Genomic DNA, 20867 nt, shown 5'->3' on the forward strand with positions numbered 1-20867 from the left:
GGTACACCGGTAGAGGTAGGCCTAGGAAGAGATGGATGGATTGGGTGAAAGGTGACATGATCAAGAAGGGGGTGACAATGGAGTTGACGGCAGACAGATTGATTTGGAGGACGGAAACCTGGTGCAACGACCCTACGTAAGTGGGACAAGGTCAAGGAGATGATGTTGATGACATGTATCATAAAACGTGCGTAGTAAAATTATAAATTTCTAAAACTAACATTAGTTGTGCAACCGAGTTACCTGAACTGAGTAAGCATTTGCGTCAGTGAATAAAGTCTACAAGCAGAGTGCCTGTGGGATCTTATTTACATAGGATAGTTTGTAGAGAAACACTATGAAAGGCTACTTCGTATTCTATAACCAAATAAAGGTACCGCTGAGTACGCACCGTCAGCGGATACGTTTCAATATTAAATGGATGCCATTACTGGTGTAATGGTTAATGGAATAACTGTGAATTTAAAGTAACCAGATTCGATTCAGTACCGAGACATGAATACGTACATATTACTCGTACAAATTTATTAGAAACACTGTGATAATTAGCGAAGTAAAAAACTAAAAGATATTATAAACATTGTACTAACCTTCTGGAACGGCTAGTGACGTAAGCAAGAAATGTACACACGCTGCGCCGGTCCCATGTCCCATGAGGGTTACATTAGTCGGGTCTCCGCCGAATACACCCACGTTCTCCTTTATCCAGTGAAGCGCCGCGATCTGGTCCATCAGCCCGTAGTTAGCTGGCGATCGTGGGAACTCATCGGAGCGGGGATTCAGGAATCCTGGTACACAGGATATAAATTAAAACTTTTTAACATACAAATTATGTGTTGGCATGTGGAAAGAGCATCGGTGGCTCAGGGGTTAAGCACTTGACTTGCGATCTGCAGGTCCTGGGTTCGAATCCCGGCGTGTACCAATGTCTTTTTTATTTTCGATTTACATACGTACATATATCCGACGTTGGTACAGTGAAGGAAAACATAGTGATTTGTTTGAATTCCCGGGAGAAACATACGGCGACGCGGCTCGCCACAAGTCACGTTGCATCTCCCGAAATGGCGAAAAGTGGATTGCGGACGTTCATTTGGCCACACTAAATGGAGGTCCGTGATCTCTGCCTACCCCTCTGGGTTACAGGCGTGAGTTGTGTGTGTGATGTGTTGGTGACATAAGACAAACGACTAACAAAAATGTGGGTAAAGTTTAGGAATACCAGAATTTAGTTAACCGGTAAACGTTTAAAAATTTACCCTTAATATAAATCGTTACACGAAAAATCTATGAATGTGTTTATTTATATCACCAAATCATAGTTTTGAATTTTGAGGCTAGCATTCTGTCAATAATTTGTACTATTTAAATTTCTCTTTTAAATACATTAAAAATTTGTTGCTGTTTGAATATATTATTTGAGTACTTCCTACCGGACTTAACCTTATACTAGAATTAATTTTAGTAATAAACTGACATCCATTTGGAAGTAACCTGCAAAACAATATTTCATTTCTTTTGTAACGCATATGTAATCGAGCGAGAGAGAGTTATTGTGGCCCGTTTGCGGTAGTTTATCGAACCAAAATGGCGGCGTCTATTTGCATATTTCCTGGGCTTAGTTTCATAAACATGTTATGTTTATGAAGCTAATCCCGGAGTGGCTTTGGTAAATGTATATTTTGTTATTTATAATAGTAGATTTTATTCAGTTCAGTTGTAAATAATACTTTTTTTTTGGAACATATCATTCTTTACATATTTTATGTTACAGATTTCATTTCAGTTATGGTTTTGGAAGAAAGTAAGGTTTAACGCGGTATTAAGCCAGATAAATTAAATATGACATACATCAATTACTTTCCCCGTTAAAAGTTTAGGAAAGCTTTAAAGCTTTCGTAGCTTTGCGTAGTGTACCTTTTAGCAGCTTATTTGTGATTCAGATCTCGTAAGCTGTATTCATTAGGCAACACCTCAAAAGAAAAGGAAGTTTTTCTTCTTTTCGATCAAGCAAACAATGTTTTCATTTCCGTAACATTACGACTTATTTTTTGAGTTAATTATTTTATTTATTTAAAAAATGGTATTAAAATTGACATAAATTACTGTCTTAATGGCTAGATATTTCCTAGCAAAAACATTTTCTTAATTAATAAGATATAGAAGGTTAGGATACAAAAATGTAATACGGAGTTTATTACTTCGTTTTAACGACTTTGGGCCATTCAAAGATAAGAGTGGCTATAAAAAGAAATAGGTTTCTGGATGATGATAAATGTGGGCAAACAAAATTGAACTCCGTAAAGAATACAACGAGTGTTTTATTTTCGGGCATTTGTTATTATTATCAAACGTGGGTAAGAAACAAGTTATTGCAACCGTGGCTTAGGCCCTTCGTACACAATGCGAGGTTAATTTTCAATATCTGGTTATTTTAGTTGATAAATAAATTACGCAAGACAATGTGATGAGAAAAGTCGCTGTGAGTTTCAAGATGTCGGAGGTTTAAATAAGAGTCAGGATTGTAGTCGCTATGCTTGTACTGACCAAATAGACATCTCGCGTCGACAAATCATCGTTGTGTACGTAGCACGCGCTACGTCATACTCGCTACGAAAGGCTACAATGTTACTTTCAAAGATTCGTATTATACGAAGGGCGTTATGTTATTTAATCTTTTAGATAATTAATGCGTAAAAAGAAAGTAACATAATGATAAATAATATTAGTAATTCCAATGTACAATATTTTAGCTTTTACCATTATTCCAATATCAAAATGAGCTCTTGAAATGTTTAATTTTAAATAGAAATTCAATGCACAAATAAAAGCGAAGATACCGCATTTGAAGAGCGCTGACCCAGTTCACGAATGAAAAACAATAGGTGATATTTTAGTAATCAACGATAGTGGTTCAAATAGAACCAAAAAAAATTAATACCGACATTGCTACTTAGAAATTCATATTTTTTCGAAAACAATCGGTACATTTATCTGATTCGTATCGAAGTATTATAGGAAAACATTACTTCAATAGGTGGAATAAATGTACAATCTTTTTACAATTGTAGGATTGTCATTTGTTTTAGAGTTGAAACTAATAATTCATTATAGACATTATTTATAACATACTAGCTTTTACCCGCGACTCCGTCCGCGCGGAATAAAAAATAGAAAACGGGGTAAAAATTATCCCATGTCCGTTTCCTGGTTCTAATCTAACTGTCTACCAATTTTCAGTCAAATCGATTCAGCCGTTCTTGAGTTATAAATAGTGTAACTAACACGACTTTCTTTTATATTATATATATAGATTTTACAGTATAATTGTGGCCTTTTATAAACTTAAGCTTCGTAAAGTTTATTATACGATATCGAATATACATCAATTATTGAAGATTATAAAATTTATAAAATTTTTGGTTGTCATAGAAAAATGACAAATAATTCGAGAAGGAAATATATAAAATTAATTAAGACGCAGTAATAAAGTAGTATCACAAAGAGAGTTAACAATAAGTAGGGAAAAAATCCAAAGGAATTTTTGTCAAAGGAAACAAGATGAATGGACTGGTTAAACAAATTTACATAACAATAGAAAGATAACAGGCCAGTAACGAGGCTGGCACTCCCGCGCCCCGACAGCGCTCTTAAATGATTCATTTGGAGCGGATTTGTTAACAAATTAATTTAATTCCCCTTTCCTTTATATGACGAAAGCAACACTGAAATAACAATTATTTTGTCTCGACATTTTAGTAATAGGTATACTCGTATTTATATTAAACCATCATAATTTCCCTGCTCTTTTCCATAAGGAAAGTCAACACGATAACATTACTTAATAAATCTCATTAGAAGTCATATCTGAATTTACAACGCAAACCATTCATGGTTCTTCAGTTTTCCTTTACGGTTGTTGGCTACAATATTATGGAGAGAGATTTTTATTCAGCATTATTATTTGAAAATTGATCAAAACACTTTTAAACAATATAAATGAACATTTCACCGTCTAGTTTATTTTATAAATATTATGCAAAACCGCGAAGAAACTTAACCCAAGTATAACAATGTAACACCCACCCTCTTTTCAGTTACTTATAATATGGTCGTAAATTTAGCTTAACATTTCAGAAGCGCCGCTATGTTTTGGAATTCCTCAAGTTCTCCCACCATACCGCAAATAATTTTCACAAAATTACGCAAACGACACAAAATTTCTGGCGTAAACATAATTGCCACGTAATCAAAAGCATTCCAACGATGGGCCACTTCCTACAAGACATGGCTGTCATAAAATCATTCCTAACTTTTAAACATGACAAAAGACGGTTTAACTTTCGTAATTTCGGCATCTTGGGGTTTATAGTTTTCCATATACAACCTTCTTCATATATAATGGAACCTTTTTCTCTATTTAGATAACTAGCAACCCCAATATTTATAAGTATATTTTGAGTTCAATAGCTCTTGCAATACACCTAAAATCTTTCTTACGTTAATCACACTTCGAGTATTAGACTACATTTAATATTACGCACATAAAATACATTTTGTCACATAAAACGCGATTAAATACATAAATAGATCGTAAAATGCTCGTTCGATAAAACTGGTTACATTTGCAAACATATTTTAGTGGGACGCGTCGGAACTCGGTTGATCTAATAAAGCTGAGTCATAGCAAAGAGTTGTGGTTTTATTGACGTATAACATGCGATGCAGTGATCATAGTTTTAATGTTTGCTTAACAAATTGTTACTGATTGATTTTATGCCTTTCTGTTTATTTGAAAAACATTTACCATGACGTCACTTTGGTGTTACGTAAACTTACAGTATACTTCGTTGAAATGATAATTAGAAATGCAGTACTATATGTATAAAAATTACATTATAGATAATGGTTGATATTGACTACGTAATTAGTTTATTAATACATGTACATCTATAACACTAATACGATTTTAAGAAGCCGTCATAATATTCGTTTAAGTAAGAGGAAAATTTTAAAGGATTTATTAGTTACCAACCCGCACTGCGCCAGCGTAGTTGACTAAGGCCTAGTCACCCCTAACTTAGAGTAGGATCCAACTTTTTTTTTGAACTTAAGAGAGGGCTGTTGGTGCAGGATTCAGTTAACATAAGTTTCCACTGCTTCCACACACAAAGGACACGTGAAAATATATTTCTGTACACAGATGTATTGTCAATGAAAACCCGAGTAGAATACATAATTACCAAGCAGGCCCAGTCTGTAGTTGATGGTGACGACGAGAAGACCGGCGTGCGCGGCCAACACGGCGCCGTCGTACGCGTTGCCAGAGCTCCACTCGTAGCTTTCTCCGTGCACGAACACCAGCACGGGGTAGCGAGCCGCAGCGTCCCGCACGCCTGCTGTACACACACACTACCATTAAGATACATTCCAGTATACAATGTCATTCAAACTTAATGGCAGTTTGAAACAAAACTATACAACTATAGGTATATGGGGGTGGGGCACATCCCACGCTTTTCTCCAGCCGCAGTGGATCTACAAGGCACACACTTGAGTACACTCTCATTTTCGCTGCTAACCACAAGCCGGCACAAACTTTCAATCTTAAAACACCTATTTACTTGTGCGATAAGTAACAAATGAACAATCATGCTTCTAATTCTAGAAAATACTTCGTTGTAACTTTATTTTTCGTATAGGTAGAATCAAGTCAAAAGTGTACCAGACCAGAATCGCTTTCTAACAGTTTACGATGATCTATAAATGACGTGAATAAGATACGTTATCAACCTCAAAGATTTTTTTATTTGATTAGAGACTTTTAATTTTTTTCAGTCAGTCGGTAGCCATTGGTGAAAAATCATTCAAGAGGTGGTTTGCGATTAAGTTAAACAAATGTGTTTAGTATTGAAGCCTAATAATAAAAAAAAGTTTGTACGTGCTTTATGAATAATAAACTGTATTTAAAACAATCACTTAAACTGAATGGATAGTTAGTATTTTCTTTGTTCGATACAAAGAAAATATTAATTTCGTTTTGAATTTCAAATTATAAAGTTTTGCATATCAAGAGAAATATAATTTGTTACGAAAATTCAATCGCGAGACCAGAAAGGAGGACAATCGATGAAATATTTGCTTCTTTGTACTAAAATGTTAAATAAGTATGAGATTTTCTAGAATTGCAATTATTATTTGAATTAAAGAAAGAGATTGTCAATGTATATAAAATGACTAATCGTTAATTAAATTCATCAGATAGGTCTAGATTTCTTTTATTCTTTTTGAAGAAAAACAGATATTTAGCATAGTTTTTTAACAGTCAAATTCTACTGTTGATTCTAATTTTAATCTATAATAACAGCTTTCTGAAATAAGCTGACAGCCTTTTACCTAATACGTCCTAAATGTAAGTCAGATATAAGTCAGCCTCTCCCGTCGTGTGGGAATTTAACTGGACGAGACAGACTGTCGTGTGACCTACATTTTAATAGGGTTGTGTAAATTTACACACATGTAATTCTGACATGAATGATATTTCTGAATAAGTAATTTAACTATATTAATTTAAATATCAAATGAAATAAACCAATTCCAATAGATATTTTTATGGATAAAAATAAAATCGTACAATAACTCTATAATAATAGTCCAAAACAATTGTTTCTACATCACAATGGAAAAAAGTAATTTACTTAAATAAGATGCACCGGGTTTTTATTTTTAAACCAAAATATTCGTTCTATTATTCGTATTCCATTATCATTTATTGTTAAAAATTTGAACTTTTAATATCAAAATTACAATTGATAGAAAATCTAAATAAGTAATAGTTATATAAACAATAGTTTTTAAACAAACACGTCCGACTGCAATACTGAAAAGTAGCTTAATGTTTACTAAAGCAGTTCCTAAGTATACAGTTACATAATAATTCCACACTAAGGGTCGTCACCATTATTCGTTAACGACTCTGAAAGTAACACTTTATTGCTATAATAAATTGAGGTTTACAAAACTATAAAAGTTTTTCGTTTGTGTTCTAAATTTAAATAAAGTACAGTTGGAATGTGTTTCAGTTGTGAAAGTATAGCTTTTCGTGAAAACTTACACGTTCCGCTCGCCTATTCAGATTTCTTTGCGCAGTGAGAACAAAAAAGAACCCCCCGATCCCGCACTAGCCCGTATCAGCGCGAATTGGCAAAGTCTGCAAGCCTTATCGCCGGCGTGATGGATCTAAAGAAAAGGATAAATCTGGGTTTTGTTGAATACACTCCGTCCATTTTCGTTACTTTAACATAAAAATTGAAAATAAGAAAGTTTCTATGTCGAAATGAAATCTTTTAAAATATTTTGGAGAGCAGCGTAGCGTATTTCATTATATTTTATGACTGTCATTTTCGAAATGTAAAAAAAAGAATTTCTTTTTTGACAGTGACAGTTCATTTAGTTTTCTTTGTTTTTTTTTTACAGTTTTTAAGGCAGTGGAAATCAATTGTTAATATTCTTAGATCAGACCGGTATTTAGGATTACTTACAATGATCTTAAGAGCTGAAAATTGTTATAAATATTTGAAAATAGTTATAAACCTGTCTGCACATTGTTAACCATTGTGTGTGCTACCACACCTTGATATTTATATCCGATAATGAGGGAATACCGAGCTAAAGGTCGACCTGATTGCTATTGCGGTTTTCCCTTCAGTATCAATCAACTATAAAAATAAATATGACTCTTGTTTTAATATTTAAATAACTCACATGATTAAATAATTTGAATGTATTTAATATTGATATACTGAATAATTCATTTGCTATGAACATTAGTACATGGTTTTACAATTCTCATTTGACATTGAAATGGTTTCAATCAAAATAGTTTTTTTTCATAATGTAAACAATTCATCATTATTTTCCAATAACAATGATTCGTTAAATTTTACCTTTAATGATTTTAACATGGACTTGATAAAAATTACAATTTTTTCTTCGACAATTTAAAAATATACGCCAAATTAAAGTTACACAACTATGAAGAAAAAAGTTTCAAATCTTACGCTCAGTAGGTAGAAACACATGACCGCTCCAGCGTGCGGTTTACGAAAGCTTACAGTCTCTCTCCCAACAAGGCACTCTACTTAAAACTGCTAATTGCACTCCTCGTGAGGGTTATCAAAAAATCCTACTTTTTGGCATAAGGGGTCTTCCAAAATTACGCCAAAAGATGACAGCGAATTAGTGTATGGTACAAGTGTTGGAAAGAGGCGATCTACTTGAAATAACGATTCGTGTATTCACAAGAATTGTCACGAAATAATAACTAGTGATTTTTTTATTATTAATGAGTAATAATACTCGGGCATTTTGCGACACTAGGATATTGTTATTACAATGTATCTCGATAAATTAAAACAAGTAACACTTGCACCAATCGTGAAATTCCGACGTGTGTTCGCGACAAAAGCTCTAGTCGACAAAACCATGCAGACGTACAAAAACGTATTCGGTGGATTTCAACGTAATATCCGTACCACGATGCATAGCTTCTTTTCGCCTTTTTGAGGCAGGGGCGTGTTCACTTTTATGACTATTTCAACGACGAAAAAGTATCGTTGCTCATATTACTCACCGACACGAATAAAGCCTAGAGTTCTTTACCTGGCGACAAATCAGGTCACATGTGCCAGTTCACTACCCTGTAAAAGTGTGTCGCAAAACTGTGCTGCAATTACATTAGCCACTTTATTATCATTATTTTAAGTTGATGTTCACAGAATTTTGTGCAAAATCTTAGATAATATTCCAAATTGAAATTAATGAAAATTATTCCGTCACACCTATTTATAGGCATCAAAATTAAAATAAATTAAAACACAAAACTAACGGCCATCAATCTTCTATTTTTAAAATTCTTCAATCCATTCATTCAATCACCAGTAACTGTAGCAAGGTATTAATCGGACATTTAATTTTAATTATTATTTCAACTTTTATACGGTATTACCGCGGGCGTAGCAATAACGTAACAAGCGGTCTACGAAGACGCTTGTCTATAATACGATATTTTAGTATATTCCTCGTTACAATATCATATAGCAGAGCTACGTCATTTAACGCTACATCAGCTCTACAAATCGCTACAAATCCAAACAGCGCTACGAATATTTGAAAATTTGTCTTGCAACGCGGTAACGTATTAAAATATGTTTCCAAGAAAACACTCACCCGCGACTTCGTCAGTATGAAATTAAAAAAATGAGTAAGTATCCTTTAAAGTATTTCATCAAGGACCAAAGAAGATTTAGAATTTACATACAAACTGTAAAAAATCTCTATTCCAAATTCCATCCAAATCCGTTCAGGTGTTTTGGAATTGTGTGACAGCTAGCATTTTTATTTCCATCCAAAGTTTCGCATTTGTAATATTAAAATAAGATAGTTAGATGCTAATAAGATTTTAAGATTCAATGCGCACTAACAAGGAATATATTATGTTGAAAAAATTTGTTCAGGAAAAAACTACAGCGTTTTCCTAATTAACAACATAACCAATTAGGTTCTTTGTGTCATTTGTTACAAAGACAGTCCAATTAGCAACGCTTGTGATATATATGACAAAATTCATCCACTTTATTTTTAATTCCGTTAAGAGTGGGAGAGGGGGGTTCTATTTAAATCCTTGAACCCTCGGTCCGAATTTCGTTACAGAGACATAAAAGTGATTTTTCTCTCCAAGGATAAAGCTCTTTTGAAAATTACGCCAGTTGAACACTCGGTCCTTTGAAAATTTTAATTCAGGCTTTATGTAATCCTACAAACACTAGCTAACATTCCAGCCTGAGGAAATAAATTGTTGTCAATTTGTAGAGCCCTAGATAAAATTATCTGAATGAAAATTATCTGGTAAAATGTCTTATTTTTATTCTACCAATTAGTTTCACTATAAAGTGAAAATGATGTACAAACAAACGATAAAACGTGCACATGTAAATTTGTAGTATTATTTATACCCTGATATCCCTATTCATTATTTTTTCATAATATTTATAAGCATTTATTGATTTACCCCAGTTCAAGAGGGCACTCAATCTACATTCCGGAGGACCTAGCACGAACATTCGTAAGAATGTGTTTTTGTAATATAATCGTCAACATTTTTAACTAAAATTTGTGCATACAATTTTGACATATTTAGTCGATGACATTACGAAGGTGCGTGTAGTAAATATTCGTGATAGGACCTTAAATTTATACATCGAAAATACAACATCAAATTATAATTACCTTGAGCGGGAGCATAAATATTTAGGTAGAGACAATCTTCCGATTGATTCGTTAAATATGGTAATATCCTTTTCAAATATTCTAATCTCCCTTTTGATATCCGCTTCAATACTGCCGTTTCGTTCCTTATATCTGGCAAAACTTGAGGACAGACCGGACTGAATTCTTCTGCAATTTTGACTCCTGACCATTGCGCTCCTGACACTGGAGGCATAAACCTTAATGAACCAACTGGAGGAGATGCATAAGGAACTCCACGGAACACTTCGACTGGTTCTAGAAATCTCGATTCTGGTGTCATTATAAATCCTCTAATATCACCGTATTTAGTTCTGACGACCCTAGAGCTGATTAACGATTGGCTCTTATCTTCCATTGTTGTATCCCCTTTGACAGGTCTCCAAGTTATCACAGGTAGCGTGACAAAATGAACTATCACTAGTATTAACATCTTTCCGTTTCCACCGCCACCCTCCCAGGTATCTTTCGCGTCTGCCCGCTGCTATAAGTCGTCCATTTCGCCGTTTGTTATGTTTTCTTCGCGGCATTTACTGGTTTTTCTGGAACAAAATAATTTGATTAACACCATTATATTATAATTAAATAGCTTTGAATTGCGATAAAGAAATTTTATTGAATCACATGTTACATGAAAAAGTGGTCAAATACAGCAAAATTTCAAATCTACAAAGAGGTAAGCAAGTGAGGCTTACATATCTAGAAGTAGAGTTATTTTGGTCATAAATTTCGTCCGAGATAAACGCAGGATACGTGCGAGACTGGTCGTAAAATGAAATCGCACTGAAGGAATTATTGTTTGTAGGCGACGTCCAACGCAAGATCACTTTACGTGACGATTTACTAAATGCCGTGCAATCATACGAGACTTACGTTTTATTGGCCACTTCGAAATATTGTCGTATTATTACACATATGTTTTATCGGATAGAATATTTTAAAAGGTTGAGAAAAAGATAAAAGTAAATATATGTTATTTTTGAATCATGCGACTGGATAGGGGAAGTATTACTTGAATAGGCTACCAAAAAAAAACACCATGTTAAAGCCACCATTCCACTTCTGAAATACATATTTGAAAAAATATCGTTTGCTCTGTCCTTTTCAATGATAATGTAAGGGATGACCGTACGTTTCTGTATGATAGCTTTTTTCTCACTTTCGTCTTTAATTTCCTTCAAATCATGAACCTGTACAAATAACTATTTCTAAAGTAGACTTCGCCATTACGCGAAAAGCTCGACACCTGTCACTTGAGTGTAGATAAGACGAAGTGAAAAGTGGGTTAAAGCGAGAAAAGCTGTTAATAATCTCGAAGTAATATTTACAGAGAAATTCTTTTTTAATATTTAATCAATTCCTTTTTTATTATGTTATCCTAAAATATCCTAATTAAACTTATAATGAAGGAAGTACCGATAGAAAATCAAGTCTATGTTTAGTATTTTCCATTTTAAAATAGAACTCCTGCAGATATATTGCTTTACACAAGTAAATATTTTTTAGAGAGTTTAGTTCGTGCAACAAAAAAATTAAGCCTTAAAAACAAAGCATTTGATAGAAAAATACCTCTCGGATCAAGTTAATTCAACGCCGTCATTCAACAATCTCGAATATCAAACAGTTTCAAACTTCATTAAAGAGGATAATCAAAGAGCTTTATGAGGTATGGCGGCAAATTACCATTTCGTGTTCGGTTTACCGGCCGGCGATACGCAAATATACATTGCATTAGTCTACGACACCGCTTGTTTTGTGCTATCAGCACTTTGCATATTGCGTTGTGCTGAAATACGTGACATTTTAAATTATCGCTTTATTGGATTTTATGGACCGGTGTAGTGCAGAGAGCATCTGTAAATTCTTATTTATATACTAGCTGTTGTCCGCGACTCCGTACATGCCGAATTAACTTAAATATTAGCCTACGTGTTTTTCCAAACTATGTTCTACATTTGTGCTAAATTTCAGCGAGATCTATGCAGTCGTTCTAGAGATACCATCTAACAAACATCCATCCATCCAAACATTCGCATTTATAATATTAGTAATATATTCAACTTCTTTCGTTATAACTACTGTTAATGTTGTTTTAATACATTGTTTTTGCACACATTGCAAAGTGAACCACTGACAGAGATAATTTGGTATAAAAATTTGGATAACTTCTAATCTTGAATCCATAGGAAAAATAACTACGGATATATAATATTAATTCCGTCTGCATTCAATAACGTTTGAATTTCAATAAGTCTCGCGGGCATGTCTGGGCGGGAAATTGCAGGCTCACAGCTCGTATTCAATGAAGTCGTGACGTCACAAGTCAGTATTCACGGCGCCGTAGGGTAATGAAGCCAGTAGTTGTCGTCCTAGCATTAATTCACAGAGAACACAGTACGGAGACAAATTGAAATACCGCATCCACGCTATTTAATGCACGTACTTTTACAGTGCAGCGAGCTCATACCGTGCTCCACAAATATTTATTACAGCATTAATCTGTTCTACATTGGTACTGAAATTTATTGTTTCGACGATTCGTTCTATGGTTTTATTACCTTGAAAACAATGTTGCACTTGCATTTAAAGGTTGCAAATATGCTCATTTACTCTTTATTTACAACGTATATGTTACATAAATACGAGTAACATAAATATAGAAACACTTATTCTACCAACAGCTCACTAGACGTCCCAACTGAGAGCTCGAACCCATCCTAAGTCAGGGTGGGGCCATAATCTACCACGCTGGCCCAGAACGGGTTCATTAACCTCACAAATATCTTTGAATTTATATCAGATATGTGCAGGTTGCACCACGATATTTTCCATCACTAAGAATTCTTGTTCTAAAAGTTAATCTAAAAATAACAAATTAAAAACTGAATCACCATGAATAATAAAGCCGTAAAATATTGAAAATTCTACAAGCAGTGGCTATAAATTTTCTCTATCGTATAGATAGATATTTACGTTTATCGTCGAACCTAAGGAACGATTTTCTATTCAAGAACTTGAAATGGGGTCGCACATCTATTTTAACATTTCACAAGTAGATGAAAACTTTTAGGGTTATTGTCATTTCTAAAATATACCTGAGACCTGAACTACTTTTGCTTAGTGAATCGAACAATGAAATTATTTTAATGGCCACCTAATTACTTAATACCAGTGCTGGGGTTCTTTGGCGAGCTGGGCTGGCTGGAGTAACCCACAGCCTGCCTTCACGCAAAATACGCGCTTGTCGTGGAGTTGCGGAGAACTGAGCCCCTACTACTAACTAACTACTAACCTTCTCTTATAAAAAAAAAAAAAAACTAACTACTTAATACCAGTTGAGATCGTGGTCAAGTGATAGCTTATTTATTCTAAAAAAAAGTCAGTTAGTATTTTAAAATTTTACTTCTTGACTTAACTTTTCTACTTCTACATTTGTTCTTTAATTTATGAACCCTCGATATTTTTATATATTATAAGGTGGCAAGACGAGCACCGAATGCCATCTGCAGAATGGACATCTACAGTTGCTGATACATTGTCTAATTTTAATCAACGGATAAGTGGATCCTCTGCCAAATCAACTTCCCCTTCCCATCATTTCCTTATAAGAAAAGGGTGGAGGGAACGTGGACTATAATTAGTTATGCACACTCGTTAGACGAAACGCACAATTTCCCAAAGTCGTTGAAAGAAATTCACATTTCTTAGCTAAGGATTCCATTGCTTAAAAATTGTAAAATAATGCTTTTGATTATTTGGTTTTCAAAAATACTGTTGAAATGGAGGAAATAATGTAGTACTTTTCAGAATACGTCAGAGACATAAAAATCTGGGCACGGTGATTCGTAACCACTTTTCTTTAAGAAGTCATAAAAAAGACCAATTTCTATAAGCAATAAAGTGTGTATCTGAAAAAGTTTGATGAATGCCAAAGCAATTTAGGAAATATAAAGTCACCCAATGTGGCGTAAAGGTAATTTTTTTCAAACTTAATTTTGTTGATGCAAAATACACAATAAACTTCTAGTTTGTTAGAAAAAAATGTCAGTTAATAAACTCCTATTACTAGTTCAAACTCTTCACTATAAATAGTTTCAAACTTGTAGTGGATGACACTAGACGTTTAAACAGTTTTTTTTCTTGTTAAAGGAATAAAACTAAATTATTATTTTCTACCTTAGCCTAAGAATTATTTGAATATAATATTTATTTAAACAGAAAGTTTTTTATAGATAAAGAAGATTACTAGCGATCCTGCTTTGTTTGTTTTCTGTCATCCTGTTTCATGTCGAGACTTTGTCGTAAGATTGTCAATAAATTAGACAGCATGAAAGCACGTGGAGAAACTTTATAATTACTTGCTTCACCAGGAAATAATCCACAAGTTTCTTCCGTTTAATAAAACTATAAAAGAGTTTCGTTCAAATATTTGATTAATGTTTCGTTGAGCGAGTCTCTGGTGGCAAAGATAACGTTTAAATTAAAGCAGCGAGCTTTGTCTGCGGCGGAATGTGAGTTGTGACACGACCTAGCCACCAGGAAATTGCGGCCTTCACTGCGACCTATGGCTAGGATGAGTTTTCAGGTCAAATAGGTCTAATTTCATATTTAAATTTCAAGAACCACTATTTAATATACAACTAACCTAAACATCATGTCATACAATCATACTCAGAGTCAAATTGGTCAGGGGAAACCCTTAGTGTTCATTGATACTACACTAAACGACTCAGTGTCGCAATTATAACATATTTTCATCACTTTATTTAAAGTAAATTAAGGTTTAATGGAGTTTCAAGTAACTCAATTTACTCCTGATATTTCGTAATATCCTAAAAAGACAAATTAACAAAGACTGTAAGTGACACAGGATTATGCATACTTGTATTAATTTAGTTAAAGCGAAAATTGATTTTCAAAATTATGTCAATCGTCATTATTAACGTTAAGGTAATAACTTTTGACACAAATTCTTTATTTTATTTTGAATCAAAACTTATGAAATACTTTTAAAAAATAAATAAAAAACATATCTAAATATATTTTTATTAACAAATTCGTTTAAAACCCAGCTGGAAGCTTTTAACTGGCAAGGCGTTAACGTTTAGTACAAAGTGTCGCTATCACCTAATGTGTCTGAACTTGTGTGGACACGTGATGTAACCAGCTGCCGCAATGCCGTGAAAACTGCACTTTCAATGTTGCATACAACTTTAAACTTTAATATAAATTCGTATCAAATGTTGTAAGACTCCATTCAACTCTAAACAAACCAACAATAGGTTCATTCCTATACAACTATCATGAGACTACTTTATTATATAGAGCGTAATTTTTATGTTAGTGCGAGAATAAAGTAATATTGAGAACGGGACTTTACAGAAATACACGTAACAAAACACATTTTTCTGCTTAATAAGGAATTTGCTGTTGAGAAATAATACTGCAGTCTTATTTCAGTGTTATTAAGTTGGTTTGCTAGGAGTATATGAACTAGGCAACTAAAGATTCTCATGTTTTTCTTACAACCGTCAAAGACTCGTGGAATTTTAAAAGTTGAAAGGAATAAAGTCATAATTAGAGTAAATACAAAAATCGAATACATGCAAGAAACATTTTAAGTACACTTTCACAATAAATCGGGATTAATTTGAAGTTTTGTCCAGCTTCAAAACATTTATTTTATATATTTTTATTCGAGCTTAAAAAAATCATTTAGCGTTTTCGACGCGCGAGCATTGACTTTCACATCCTCGTTTTGACAATTAATTGTACATGTTAAAATTGAAAAAAACCCAGTGCGTCCGACTTCACGTTAATTAAAAACTATTAAAGGGGAAACGCTGTTATTGTGCGACAGATCCAGGTCAGAGCGGACGCGAATCCGGCACGCTGCGTGTGACGTAACAAAAGTTTGCGTACATACAAATTGAATTTGAGTTTTTAAAATGTTTTAATTTACCTACATATCATTAGTCACGTGTTTGTCTGTCTTAAGTACTTTCACGATCACAGTTAAACGAAAAACGGTTAACGGTTATAACAGTAAACGGTTGCACTTGATTGTACTAGTACGAAAAATGTTTACTAACTTATGCTAATCTTAAAGGAAATGTTGAATAATTCCTCGTTGGAACTACAACATGTTTAAAAAACTTGTTGTAATAAAAGTTTATGACTGAAGGCGTAAAGTTTTCCTTCTGTAATCTCTTGCTTATAATAGCTTTTACGTTATAACTTTAATAGGGTTGTTGGAGGTAAACATTTTGCACTTAACATGATTTTATGTCATGACTAGTAAACTATATTTTGCCAAACATATATTTGAGAAAATCACGTCATTAGCACACCGGTTATCAAGTTTTCAATCTATGGTCTTAGGCCCTTCGTACACAGGGCAATGTAGCGACTACATGACAACTGTTTAGATTTGCTCCACCATTTTTGAAATTGCTTTTCTCACGACGATCTTGACAAACATGTTGCGAGCGATAAATAGAAATATGGGTGAAGCGCGCTGTCTGCGAACCGACATTATATTACATGTTACATGTAGTCACTTAGCGACTAAAATCGCCAAGATCTACATTGCCTTATGTACAAAGGGCCTTATATTTAAATGCAAAATTATTATTACACAATGCATATGAACTGTTCAGTCTATTTCTGGTTTTAGTCTGCAAATAAACCATTAATAATTTAAAATATTAAAATATTGATGCAGTATAAATCACTATTGTTGTTAAAAAAACTTATTACTGGTGACAGAATAAAATAATATTCGTGTCAAAATAATCTTGTCGCGGATTGAGTACGTGGATGTTGCGGAAACATGTTCGTTCCTGAATGTCGACTTAATTTCCTGCAACATATTTTATTTACCTACCAAATTTCGTTGACATTTTAATACATATATTTGAAAGTTTTTTTGGTCTTACTCAATAACTAAGTCCGTTTTCATTTGTTTTATAACGTAAATTTGCTTAAGGCAGTTCAATCAATTTTTTAAGGTGATAAAAAGCCAAATTATTACATACAGTAATCAAAGCTTAGTCAGTAACGAGAAACTAATTTTTAAATTGATACTAGAAGACCATAATTCTAATTAACGACATACTTCGTAGGTATTTGTATAGAAAAATATTATTTTGTTTCAATTACATCTGCAGACTTTATAACAGAAAAAATCTCTATGAAGCAACTTAAGATAAAGGCAGTACGTGTTAACTACAGAATAGAAAGCGTAAAATATTCCTATGATAAAGGATCCAACTTTTGTGAAACCGCCTACCGGCAAAGATATTGGATTTCATGAATGAGATCACAGCGCGGCGACCACAAAAGCGATGCGTGATACGAATCGTGGCAAATTGGAGCCTTTCAATACCTCCATAGGTGATGTCCCTTTTATATCACACCTATAAAATATACTACACTTTCACGCCTTTGATCCAAATCTAAATGTATAAAAACTGCCCATAGCGTATTCTATTCAGCGTAATGTGATAATTTTTAGCACCAGTTACGATACAATGGATACCGAATATTATGGAGAGATAAAATACATTAAAAGTCAGTTATTTTTTATTACAGTAATAAAATATCTTGTAGTCATACAGTATAAATCAATAAATCCAGGTTTCCTTACAATATTTTACTGTCAACCGTTAATGGAGTAACCATTGCAACTGACGTCACTCACGTCTACAATGATCTAATAGAAGAGCGTTAAACAAATGCTCATCACGTAAGCACCGCAGTATTAACACGGAACCGTTGAGCTGGAGACACAGATCAATCGATTAGAGCGCACAGAGCAACTGACCTATATCATGCGACCGGTCACTCTATTTCGGACATAACAAAGTTACATACTGCATTGATAGAAAAGCCCTTTTACATTGCGATATTCATACGGATACAATTTTAGCTTTTGGGAAGGAAAATTTTTGCAAACAACATGGAAAAGGCAGCTCTTTCTAAATACCTCTAGTATTTAGATAAAGAACGAATTGCTTATGACATGGAGTGTTTAAGGGATGAATGTCAATAAATTGGAAGATCTTTAGTGCCGACTTTATATAGAGTGGAAATAATAAGGAAAGCTAACGTTTGTCCGCAATAATTATTGTTGTATATGACTACGAAGCTTCAATAGAAAGTAGACATTACTTGATAGCATTTTGTAGTGAAATGTATTACGCAAAACTTTTGCAGTACTTTTCAGAATTCCACTAACAAAAGCCGTACTCAGAAATGTTGCCGCATTTTTCTGCACAAAAGTTTTTACGATCTTAATTAATTTCTGAAGATTTTTTTTTGTCGCGAGGTTTTGTTAAATTTCATTTTTATTTCGAATTTATTACCCTTTTATTATTCTTTTAGTGAATGGGACAGTAGCTCTTTTTGTAACGCTTGACCTAAGAGTCAAGTATTCCAAACCTGGAACACTACTCCACATTTCTTCTTTTTTAGTTATGTCAAATGGACAATTTAATTATTTTATAGGTTAATCTATTCAATTTTTTAAACTGTAATAAAAATGAGATTTTCCACTCAAGGACAAGTACTTTATGATACTTTTTCATACCATTTTATGTGACTTATGATTTTATTTTTTTGTACAAAAAATCCTTCCTGGGTCCACTTATCTGGCAAAAAAATATAAGCCAACAATTTTAACTTGAATTGCTCCTTTCAAATGAAAACAATTGTTTTTTTATTCACCAATACCAGAAACACTGACAAAAGCGAAAAGAAACTTAGTGCAAGTTAAGTATCAGTTATATTACACTTTAATTTCTAGTTACAAAATATATCACAAGCACTAATTCCTAAAACCGAAGCTTGATAGTTGGTAAGTCGCAGTGAATAAGATGACGCAGCAAATCCACTAACTTACTCGTGCTATGTATTTACTTTTGCACGTACTCGTATGTTTAAAGCCGGCAAAGTTCGCTCTCAGTAGGTATAGCAGTATCAAACCCTTCTGCTTACGTCATAAGTCTACGCTTACGTAGTTTTGCTTCGGAGTGAAGAACAAGTTTGATTATAAAATATATACGTCATCCGATTGTTGAAAAGCTTTCTAGTACTAGATTAAGCCCGATATTGAAAGTGAATTGTACCTTTCTATTTAATACCAGACCGGAAGCCTAATTTTAATCACCCTTTTTTCCCATGCTTTTGATATAAAAAAGGATATGAAGGGGAAGTGGATTTGACGTAGGGGAAATTTTCTCTCTCGATGTGTCTCTTCTTCCGTCGATTAAAGGTACCGTGCAGATTTCGGATGTCTATGGGCAACGGTCGCCTCGCCATTTGGCGAATCGGGATGGCCACATACTCGTCTATCACGTTATAATATCTTAAAAAGTAAAAAAACATGTTAAAGGCAATCCATCTACAATCAACAATAGATTGAAAGAAAGATAGAAAAAATCATTTATTGTCACCAGATTGCTGCATTATATTGCACACTAGGTCTATAAGCTTGTTGTAAAAATAGCTTTATTTCCATTTTTATTTAAACAGTTGACACAGAAATAGCTACGTGACTCAACCGCTGTTTAAAATTCACAATGAGTTAAATAATAGCAATAAACATTCAAACCATTGTACCATATCATTAATGTTTAACCTGAACTGTAATTCATTTGGCCCATTAAAACTTACAAATTGCTTTCGCAATTGTAAAAATCGAAAGTAACATTTTTAGGTCTCATGAAATCAAATGTAGAATTAATGAATAGTTTCAAACACGCAACGAACGAGTCATTTTCCACAAAGCAAGTTTCACTGTTATTGGCAGTTAAAAGTTTTTTAATGTTGATAGAATCATTTACAAAGTAATCAAAGTGTTTTCAACAATAGTCAATATTTTGCGTAGTAGTTTTTTCAACATCCTAAATAAAATATAATGGTACCAGGGCACGCGTGGTATTTAATAATCTATTGCACTGTTAACCCGAAAATCCGCGTATCGTAAAACAGCGGATTTTGAAACCAGTGTGATAACAAATACTGGTTAATGGATATAGTATTCAAAATTTAGAACACGAAATTGATAATTTTATTGCGAAAATTGGTGCTACGTTAAGGATTAAGGAGCAATGCTTTCCAAGGATAGGCAATACTGTCTGTAACAGATCTTTTTATATGATAAGGCGGCAAACGAGCAAGCGGCTTCACGAATACGCCTAAATAGCGAAACGACTATTGCCCCCAGACATTTTCAATTGCAGATGCTTTACCTACTTTTAATCGACAGAGGAGGGTAGGCACAGAAAGAGGATATATAGGGGATATATATTCTTTCCTACACAATTACCTTGATCGTCAAATCCACTTCCCCTTCCCCTCCCTTCCTTATAAGAAAAGGATGAAAAGGGAAAGATACCTAAAAATAGGCCTCAACACACTCATCAGACGATATGCGAAATTGCTTCCACGTCACTTCTGTCGTGGTCGCGGTATTTCACAGGGTGAGCCGGCCAATTAGTGATTTTGTTTTTGCAGACGTCTACCACTTTAAAATCTTATTTACGTCTTTGACAAGTGCA

The 20867-nt window shown here is 33.7% G+C and overlaps 1 protein-coding gene across 1 annotated transcript in view; it reads right to left on the reverse strand.

Annotated features, from left to right (window-relative positions):
• LOC106719643 (neuroligin-4, Y-linked) overlaps positions 1–20867 on the reverse strand; it is a 36427-nt gene that overhangs the window by 9318 nt on the left and 6242 nt on the right. The window contains exons 2-4 of the mRNA XM_014514020.2: positions 10288–10847; positions 5244–5399; positions 591–788 (exon numbers count right to left, since the gene is read on the reverse strand). Of these exons, the coding sequence (XP_014369506.2) occupies positions 591–788; positions 5244–5399; positions 10288–10738 (805 nt within the window). The 5' untranslated portion in view covers positions 10739–10847. The remainder of the gene's footprint in view (positions 1–590; positions 789–5243; positions 5400–10287; positions 10848–20867) is intronic.

The sequence above is a fragment of the Papilio machaon genome, chromosome 3 (genome assembly GCF_912999745.1).
Source record: "Papilio machaon chromosome 3, ilPapMach1.1, whole genome shotgun sequence".
Lineage (NCBI taxonomy): Eukaryota > Metazoa > Arthropoda > Insecta > Lepidoptera > Papilionidae > Papilio > Papilio machaon.